The following is a 9,805-nucleotide window of genomic DNA, read 5'->3' as shown; positions in this document are numbered from 1 at the left end:
AAAAAAAAAAAAAAAAAAAAAAAAAAAAAAAAAAAAAAGGAAGAGATTAGACCAGGTCTGGATAAAAAGCTTATCTTAAATCAAAACTACATGTCATCAAATTTACACATAAGCAAGTACAAATAGAATGTGTTTCTCAATCCATCAACTCCCTCGTTTCCTTCACAAACATGCAAGGCCAGAATACAGTAGTGTTCACTGTTTACACAGTTACTAATTTATCCTTGGCAAAGCTTTGTGCCCCCAAATGGAAACATCTCTAAGCCTTAGAATCAACTTAGAAGTATTTAGCCTGTATTAAGAGGGAGCCTAAAGGGAAGGGGCTTCACAAACAAGGGTGTTCAATGCCAAAAGTGATGAGAAGTCAGTTGACTGTAAATGCTTAGTATCACAACGAGGCAGAAACATATAAAATATTTCATGCAGCCAACCTTATTTATTGAGAATTCCTAATTTTATTGCCCGTTTAGTAACATGTTTTTTCCACAAGCTAATTTCTTAGAAAGCAAAGCACAACCTTTTCTTATAAATAGTATAAATTATTTTATTTACAGAAACTTGTTACAAAACAAATAGACTATATATTTCTTCTCTTTTAAATATCCAAAGTAATTTTCTATCCCTTGACATTTGTTCATGTTCTATACAGCAGCCAACACAAAGTCCAGCTGAGATGCTCTTGATTATGTGTACAAATTATCAAACTATTCACACGTTTTTAACACAGGAGATTGCTTTTATAACCAAGCTCAAAAAAAAAAAAAAAAAAATAGCAAAATGCTTTCAAGGCCCTACATTCACACTGACAGTATGTAGTGCTCATTTAAATGATCTGAAAATGTAAAATGTTTGCACAAAATGTAAAAATGATTATTTTCTGCTAAACAATGCAACTTTTAACAATAATTTTTCAAAGCCCAGTCCCCCCGACCCCCCTGGACAGAATGAGAGACATTAAGAAATTCCTTGGCAACAGAACTCTTACAGGAAGACAGCTGCCTTTATAAGTTACATTTTTCAAATTATACATTTTTTCAATGTTCTCAGAGGTACTTCTTTGTATTATATTTTTGGAATACAAAATATTTTAAATATTTTAAATTGTATTTCATGAGTGAATAACAAAATGGACACATCGTGTAAGTTGCTGGCTGACAAAAAGATTTGTAACTCTTGGTGTCACCAGGCAATCCATTACCAATTGAAAACTGAATTACTGTGAACCAAAAGGTCTTAATTTTAAAATACCTTATAAAATTACCAGCATTGGTGGTTTTCAACTCCTCCTCTAAAATTTTAGAAACAATATTTAGGTGGAAAAAGCAAACTCCAAAAAGTTCAACTGAACATTCAAGTCTTTTTAAAGAGATTCTGTCTAAGCTTAAAACTAGGTTCAGGCACTTTCAGTTTTTTTCCATTAGTTTTAAACCACATCACATACTAACACTCATGTGCTCAGAGTGTACACACACGCGCACACACACACAATCACACACTCACTCTCACACATAGAATACTAACAAAAGAAAAGCAGTGTGTCACTTAGTTACATGTAGTCTACTGGGAAACCAGGGAAACCAGGCGACTAGGGAGAAGCAATGCCCACTTCATCTGTATGAATCCACTCCCAAGACATTAAAAGAGACAAAGACTTTCACAGAACAGAGGCATCCCTTAAACTGCAAAGGAGGCAGGTTCTAGAACTATTGGCTTGGCAGTGAACCACTTCAAATTATAAAAAGGTATTTACTTTTATTAATTAATAAATAAATACTAGATGATCTCAATTGTACCAAAACAGGGTATCAGAAAAAAAGACCTGTGCAAAAATACATATTTAAATATGTACAATTCATTTTTAACAAAATATGTCTTCTGAAATAGGGATACTTCCATATTTATAATAGAACAGGAAATTCCAAAATAAAGATACAAAAGTAGGTTTTGTATAATTCTTTGTTCATCATTGCAGCACTTTTTTTTTTTTTTTTTTTTTTGTAGGTTAAGAAAACTGCAGGAGTTGTCATGAAATTCTATTGGAAAGAATATAAAAATTATCTTGGTTTTAAATTGATACCAAAGTCTGTCTAGAAACAACCCAACCACTGCAAATTTGGTTTTTGCAAGTTAATTTAATTCAAAAAAATATTTCAGTGTTTTAAATGGTCTTAATTGTTCATAATAAAAAGTAGTTGTAGGAGAAAATAAAATATTTGAACAACAGTCTAAAATTTAATAGCACTGTTTAGAATAGGTCTGTTTGTGGCAGGCAGAATCCAAAATGGCTAATTTCCTAATCCCGATGCTCTGTGTGTTACCGGGAGACATAATGAAATTCAATTAAAACCTCAGTCTAAGAAATCAAATGTTCAATACTTGCTAATCTAAATATCTACATTATTCTGAATCAACTTATCGTGGATCTTATTCACATCTTTCAGAACAACGTGATCTGTCTATAAATTCCATTGCTAAAGGCAACTTTATTTATAACCATCAAGTCCCCTTGGCTCTGAAAATAAATTCTACCCACACCCCATTGCACTTGTCACCAAGGAATCAACTAGGTACGTTCTGATTCCCTCTCACCTCTTCTCTCTTTCCCCACTGGGATGGAAACCAGATTGATTTCTCCTAACTATGCCAAACTGGCCCATCTATGCTCTCTCCTTACTAAGCTCTCCTGTAGTATCATTTTAAAAACATTTACTGATTGATTGCATAATAATTGAACAAAATGCTGTTCTCTCCTTCGTTTAAAAAAAAAATCGGTATTTTACATCAATTTATAGTTAAAGTATCTGCATAAAGTTTTTGCTTTCTTACACAATAAATTCTGTAGCAATTCACATTATTAGGCTGGTAACCAAGTTTATTCATTCTACCTGTTGTTGACTTGAAATTCCCTGAAACTGAAGTTTGAAACCCAAGAATTGTAGGGAAAAAAGGATGTACTGACTGGCTCTCATCAAGCCCTGGCCAGAGCAATGATCAGTGCCTTGGAAATTTTACCCTGTGTTCGGCAACTCTGTGTGTTCTTCTAAGCAAAAGTGCCTGATTCTCTTGTCAGGAGCCTGTAGTGGTTGAATCACCCATTTAAAGGCTCCAGCTCATCCTCCAATTCAATGACATCTTCTCCAAGCAATGCTGTTTTAAAATATTAAGCTCTTTCTTTAGGGGCGAGGTACTAGAAAAAATATCTTAGAGGGCTCCAAAACTCTCAGGAAGATGGCTGGTATAATCCCAAGAAAGGAGGGTGTGTATCAGGGCAATCCTATATACGATTACAATTCCATGAATAGGATTTGGTCGGATGCACACATTCTCCAATTCCCTTCCCTTGGTGTCTGCTCTCGTCCCCAGCCACATCCAAATAAACATCTGGAGTGGCATGAGGGAAGCGCATACACACCCAATGCCAAAAGCATTTGAAGTAGAAATCTACACTTAGTCCCAGGGCAGCATCCAAAGAGGAAAAGAAGGGTAATACAGAGAGTGCCTTCAAAACATTTAAGTGTATCTAATAATGTCACTTTAAAAGGTAACTTAAAAATAGACTAGGTAGGACAACCAACCCAATCTGACATACTGTTTACCATGAAAATTTAAAGGATTAAGAAAATCTCATCTCTTTGGAAATCTTGAAATAAGTTTTGTTCTCCCTATAGTGTTTTTAACTTCCTTTCTCCCACCCTCCCCCAACCCAATTTGGCCTTCATTTCTCAAAACTAGCTTGCATTTTCTTTCTTCTTTTTTTATAATCACAGAGAATTGCTTTTGTATCATGAAAAGTAAGCCTCCAAAACAGTTTATACTTGCTGTCTAAGCATCAAAAATTTCAAACCAGTTTGTAAGTTAGAAACTTCTGACAGCTTCTGTTCCCAAATTACTTTAAGGCTGGGCTATTTTGTCATGGTGCCTTAGGCTAATGTTCATTCATTCCTGGAACACTGCTGACAAAATCTAAAGCCTAATTCCCTTCTTCAGAGGGTTGGTCAGGATGCAGCCCTCTCTCCTCTGGAAGGTTTCCGGTCTCCAGTTAAGGTGCCTAACTGTTGAAGAGTGACCTACAGATGACAGTGTTTAAAACAATGGTAGTAAAAGGAAGGAGGGAGAAAGGTCTACAGTAACGCTCTTTCCAAAACATTCTTTTGCCCAGCCAATCTACTTGAAGAGTGGCTCCATGATAGACGACAAGTTAAAAAACAAAAAAACTTCTCACAGATTGGTAACAAGCAGTCCAGACCACTTTAACACTGATAAAAGCAATTCTGTGGCTGAACTTGATCCAGTGTCCTTTATGAGTACTCACTGCTACAGACATAGCTTCAGGGAAATCCTCGTTAAAACAACAGCCCGGCAGGTTTCTACCCTTGAGGCCCACAGGAGGTTGGGAAAACAGACTCAAAGGCATCGTGGAGTCCAGAGTGCTGAGTGGAGGTGTAACTTGTCCTCAAAAGTGTCCGCATTATTCCTCCCCGCGCTGTTTTCAGCTGTCAGGGACGTGCCTTTGGCTTTCAAAAAAGAGGGGGTGGGGAAATAATGAAAAGGTAAGTAAGTGTTTGTATAGTGCACTCTCCTGATTCTAAACAAGAATATTCCAAAGGCTGCACACTATTAAAGTCTCCATGGACTGAGTGATGCCAGGAACAGTCAGCTACAGAATTTGGCCTTAGCTTTCAATAGCCTTCATTACTACTGGGCACAATCATTGCAGACTCCCTCCCACCTTGCTAGAAGAGATGCAGGCCTAGGTTTCTAAGCTTAGAGAAAAGGCTCTTATGTTTGCCTTTTGGTTTTATTTACTGATTTTTTGTCCTTGAAGGTATTCCAGGTTGTTAACTGAGAAGGGAACAGGTCAAGGGCTAGCACACACAGGTGTGACAGTTCGCACTCAAGGCAGTGCCCATGCTGGGGGGAGAGGAAACTCTGGCCTTCACAGTGGGCCGTTTTTACATCTTTGGTGGCAGAGGCCATGAACACACTCTCAGGGGTGCCTGCTCAACCCCGTCATCTTCTAGGCGTCCCAGCATGTCCCACACTTCATGCCCTTGTTTAGAAAACTTCAACTAGCTCAGTTATTTTTGTTTTAAAGGCAGCTCCCAAGAAACTGAGTAGAGGTCCCTACTTTTGTAACAGCAGCATTCTTTAAAGCGTTTTGGGGTCATGAGTCCCTCTGAGATTCTTATGAAAGCTATACGATAAATCAGGCGTCCCCAAACTTTTTACACAGGGGGCCAGTTCGCTGTCCCTCAGACCGTTGGAGGGCCGCCACATACTCTGCTCCTCTCACTGACCACCAATGAAAGAGGTGCCCCTTCCTGAAGTGCGGCGGGGGGCCAGATAAATGGCCTCAGGGGGCTGCATGCGGCCCGCGGGCCGTAGTTTGGGGACGCCTGCGATAAAGGAACAAAGACATAAAAATGTGCAACACTTCTTGGCGTTCTGAAGATCCTTTGATCTCTAAGCAAGCACCCCTCTTCCTGCCCCAGGATTTGTGTAGCATAATAAAAAGTATTCCTCTGCGCAGAGAAAATTTCTCTCAAGCACAAACTTAAGTGGAAACTGATTTTAAGGAAAAAGCCCAAAGTCAGGCTGTTTGGTTTGTTCCTGTAAGACACAGTACCACTACATGGTAAAAATCAAAGGTGGCAAAATGGAAGGTAATGCACCAAAGATGGCCCACAGATATGTAGGTTATACCAGGTTTAAGAGAAAAAAAGTGTGTGTGGGGTGTGTGCAGACTAAATTTCACATCCAAGTCCAGATCTGCAGCCTCTCTTTAAAACAGGTAACAAATGGCTGGAAGCAGCTGTTCCGTGTCTCCGGATTTCTCGTAGGCACTGCCAATCTCTGCTGTGCCCCACCTGGCCCCTTCTGTCCTTTCTGTTACTTGTGGGCATTGAGATCAACACTCCTGTCTAAATGAAGGCAATGTGCTCACTAATACAGATGTGAGATGGGCATTACAGCACAATGGAATGCCCCTCCCATGGGGATCACGTCTCCTGGGGACTCTACTCTCAAAGACAGTGGGTTGAAGAATGGGTACACCATGTCTTCTCTGTTTATACTGGATTGATGCTTATAAACTGTAATGAGTAACTACAAACCAAGAAGGGAGAGCACACTTGTCATTTGTCTAGGAATCCCCTGATCAGAATGCTAAACACCACATAATAACCCATAATGTATGCAGCTACTTAAGTTCACAAATATTTTCCCCATACCTTTGGCACTGGGTGTTAATCCAACCAAATGTTAGAAGAAAATTATATATCACACTAAGAACTCTTTTGGTATTTTCTGATAAAGTCCTAACCTGGCTAACATTTGAGTTAAGCTCAAGAAGAGGAAGGGGGTTAAAAAAAAAAAAAAAAAAAAAAAAACCATAAAAAAGAGCCTCACATTTTAAGTCAGGGCTCTAGGGTGATGTTGCTGAAATTCCTGTTCGTAAGCAAGGTGAGGAGATATCCTGATGAATAAAATAACAAGATGAGAGATGAGCTGGAAGTTAGAGCAAAGGAAGCTGGAAGAAACAGCTACAGGTGAGGTCAGCAACAGGCAGAAGAGCAGGGAAGAGTCAAAAATACAGCCTAAGACAGAAAGTCATAATTAATTATGAATCCCACATCCATCAGCCACTTCTCTACTGATGGGGTTCATATGCAGACTTTTTAAACGATGAGCTTGGAATGCGATTTCAGTCTTCTGCTATGCCCATACTGAATCCTGTTTTCCTGCCTCTCTCAAAAATGGCAAGAGAAAATATGGGGTGAGATTTAACCAGAATATCTGAAATTCTTTGAGGGGGAAAATAATAAATGCTCTTTTTTTTTTTTTTTTTTTTTGAGACATAGTCTTGTTCTATTGCTAGATGGAGTCCAGTGGTGCAATCTCGGCTCACTACAACCTTCACCTCCCAGGTTCATGCAATTCTCCTGCCTCAGCTTCCCAAGTAGCGGGATTATAGGCGTGTACCATCATACCCAGCTAATTTTTGTATTTTTAGTAGAGACGGGGTTTCACCAAGTTGGCCAGGCTGATCTCGAACTCCTGACCTCAGGTCATCTGCCTGCCTTGGTCTCCCAAAGTGCGGGGTTTACAGGCATGAGCCACTGCACCTGGCCTCATTTTAAACCTTAAATGACCTCTTTTTAGATCAGTCTGATCTTATTTCAGCTTTCTTCAGAGGAACATAACAGAGAACTACTATCCAGGAAACACTGCCTGTTTCCTTCCTTAAAGCCTTGAATGTTACACACTTCAGAGTATCGGGACAACACATTATTGGCTATTTCAGAGAGGGATTCTCCTTCAATTCTGATTTTGCTGTCATGCCTGATGCTTTCTGCAGCTTTATCTACTAAAAACACATCAGTTTTTTTACCCAAGAGCATCTTCCAAAGGCACCAGATATTCTGGCAGAAGAGGCCTGTGTTTCCTTCATATGGCCGTGAACTCTTTTTTTTTTTTAAATACACCATGAAGCTTAATATCTGTTTACAAACCAACCAACCAACCCAACCAAACACATTTCTGAGCTGGCCAAAGATCCTAAGGGAGAGGAAATGGGCATTCCCATGGGGTTCACAGTCCATTTCCTACCTGATGAAGAAGGGAATTGTTCGTCAGTCCTTGTGCCCCTGGGATGGTGCCTGTGTGTTTCATATGGACGTTGTTCATGGCTGGCACTTTGGCAACCTTTGTAGGTTTGCTGCTGCTGTTGCTGATGCTGCTCGAGCTGGGTGAGCACTTTCTTTTCTTTCCTATGAGTTTGTCTAGAGGAGTGTGTGAGTGGGAGAAACTGCCATGGGAGTTGACAGGCAGTTCATTGGATTGGTGAATGAATGGCCCAAGAGAAAGAGTGGAATCACTGCTGTTCACCATCACACTCATCCTCTTGATGGATTCCGCAGGGCTCCCACTGGGGGGGCCTCTCCCTGACTGGTCATGCCGGACGTTCACCGCGTTTGCTTTATGTGTCACACAGTTGAGGCCGATGCTCTGGGAAGATGTTACCATTGAAGGGTAAGGAGGCCCAGAGTGAGCCACACAGTTTTTCCTAAAAGACTCCATGGAATGAGAAGAAGAAGAGGAGGAAGAAGAGGAAGAGGAGGAGGAAGAGTGAACCAACAGTGGGGAACTGTTTTTGCGTTTCTTTCCTGAGCCGCCACTGGTACTGCTACTGGCACTTTGACAGTTAATGCTGTTACCAGAAGACTCCTTGGGCCTCATAGACTTGCTGGATTTCAATTTCTGAGGTTTCCTGGACATAGGAGAGGAGGGAACTGAGGAAAGGCCAGAGGGTGTGGAAGGGGATGAGGATGAAGAGGACACTTGTCTGGATTGCATACTGCACACAGGATCCATCGCCCCTGAAGCAGCAGGCTGTGCATTTAGTGTGGTTCCATGAGCTGGTACCGATTTGCTATTTGGGGAGATGCAGGTGGACGAGAGCAGGACTGGGGATGCAGAGACAGTGGCTGCTGCCAAATAGCTGACTCCACATTGTGATGTCGGCACAGAGTTTGTCCGGTGAGGAATACGTGTGGAGATGGGTGAGGTGGTACTGGGCACTGGTGGGATTTTCCTGAAAAAATGAGAGGACAGTGAGTGACACTGACCACAGCCATTCATGGAGACTTTCAGATGGCACCCTCTTTGCTTATGACACAGAGAAACCATCCACATCAAAGCAATGACTCTGAACTACAAAGCCAATCCTGTCACCTCTCTCCTTCAAATTCTTTAATGCCTTCCTGGGGCTCTTAGATTAATTGTGTGTGTGCAGCTCCCTGCTGCTACCAACCCAGCCTCTACCTCCACCTCCCACCCCCAACACCCCATTCTCTGCTTCCAGCCACTGATCTTCCTTATATTCTGAGAAAATGTCATGACCCAATATCCCAACTTCTGCTCATCCTTTAAGTGTTGGATTGCTAACCACCAACTCCTCTGCAGAGAGAGCCATCCCAAGCTGATTTACCATTGTAGTCCTAGTGCTCAGCAGTGCAGGAAGCACAGAAGGCACTCAATAAATGTTGAGAGAATTCAGAAGCAAATGAGAGAAAAGGAAGGGTACAGCTGATTAACAGCAACTGCGAGGTCATAACTATTGGCCTGAACAAGGGAAAAAAGCCCCATGGTTTCAAGGGATATTCAGCATGGTGTTATAACAATGGATTCTGTTAAAAATTTCTGGGCAAAGGATTTTTCAGGGGATGAGGAAAGCATCTACATTCAAACCAGGAGTGTCTCCTTTTATTTTAGCCCTTAATCTTAAATGTGACAGTACCACAATTTCAAAAACTTCTTTGGCAGAATTTAAACTGAGGTGGCAGAAGAGAAAAAGGCCTGACTGGAAGGAAAGTGCCAAGACTGCCTTGATCCTGACTTACGGGGTAGCCCTGGCAGACCCGGCCACTATCCCAGTGAGAGAGCTAGCCTAGACTGCTGCCCAGTGCTTTCCGGATGCTTTTAAAGACTACCGTTATTAATAAAATGAATTAATGACTGCAAATATTTGCCCATGCTTTAAAAATCCCATTCGGCCAGGAGCGGTGGCTTACACCTGTAATCCCAGCACTTTGGGAGGCCAAGATGAGCAGATCACTTGAGGTCAGCAGTTCAAGACCAGCCTGGCCAACATGGTGAAACCTCGTCTCTACTAAAAATGCAAAAATTAGCCAGGCATGGTGGTATGCATCTGTAATCCCAGCTACACAGAAGGCTGAGGCAGAAGAATTGCTTGAACCTGGGAGGCGGAGGTTGCAGCGAGCCCAGATCATGCCAACACACTCCA

General features: G+C 41.2%; 1 protein-coding gene across 6 annotated transcripts in view; it reads right to left on the bottom strand.

The window, feature by feature from the left end:
- Positions 1-2: 2 nt before the first annotated feature.
- The window catches only part of ATXN7 (ataxin 7), a 138,410-nt gene continuing 128,607 nt past the window's right edge, over positions 3-9,805 (bottom strand). For 4 of the 6 annotated variants that reach the window (XM_039477065.2, XM_074404489.1, XM_074404488.1 and 1 more), the window contains 2 exons: positions 7,609-8,593; positions 3-4,514 (listed from right to left, as the gene is read on the bottom strand). In XM_039477065.2, coding sequence (XP_039332999.1) covers positions 4,497-4,514; positions 7,609-8,593 — 1,003 coding nt within the window. In that variant the 3' untranslated portion in view covers positions 3-4,496. Of the gene's footprint in view, positions 4,515-6,408; positions 6,476-7,608; positions 8,594-9,805 lie in introns of all 6 variants that reach the window. The other 2 variants (XM_074404486.1, XM_074404490.1) reach the window with 1 other exon arrangement.

Source organism: Saimiri boliviensis, chromosome 8 (assembly GCF_048565385.1).
Source record: "Saimiri boliviensis isolate mSaiBol1 chromosome 8, mSaiBol1.pri, whole genome shotgun sequence".
NCBI classification, from domain to species: Eukaryota; Metazoa; Chordata; class Mammalia; order Primates; family Cebidae; genus Saimiri; species Saimiri boliviensis.
This window is presented reverse-complemented; position numbering and strand designations above follow the sequence as displayed.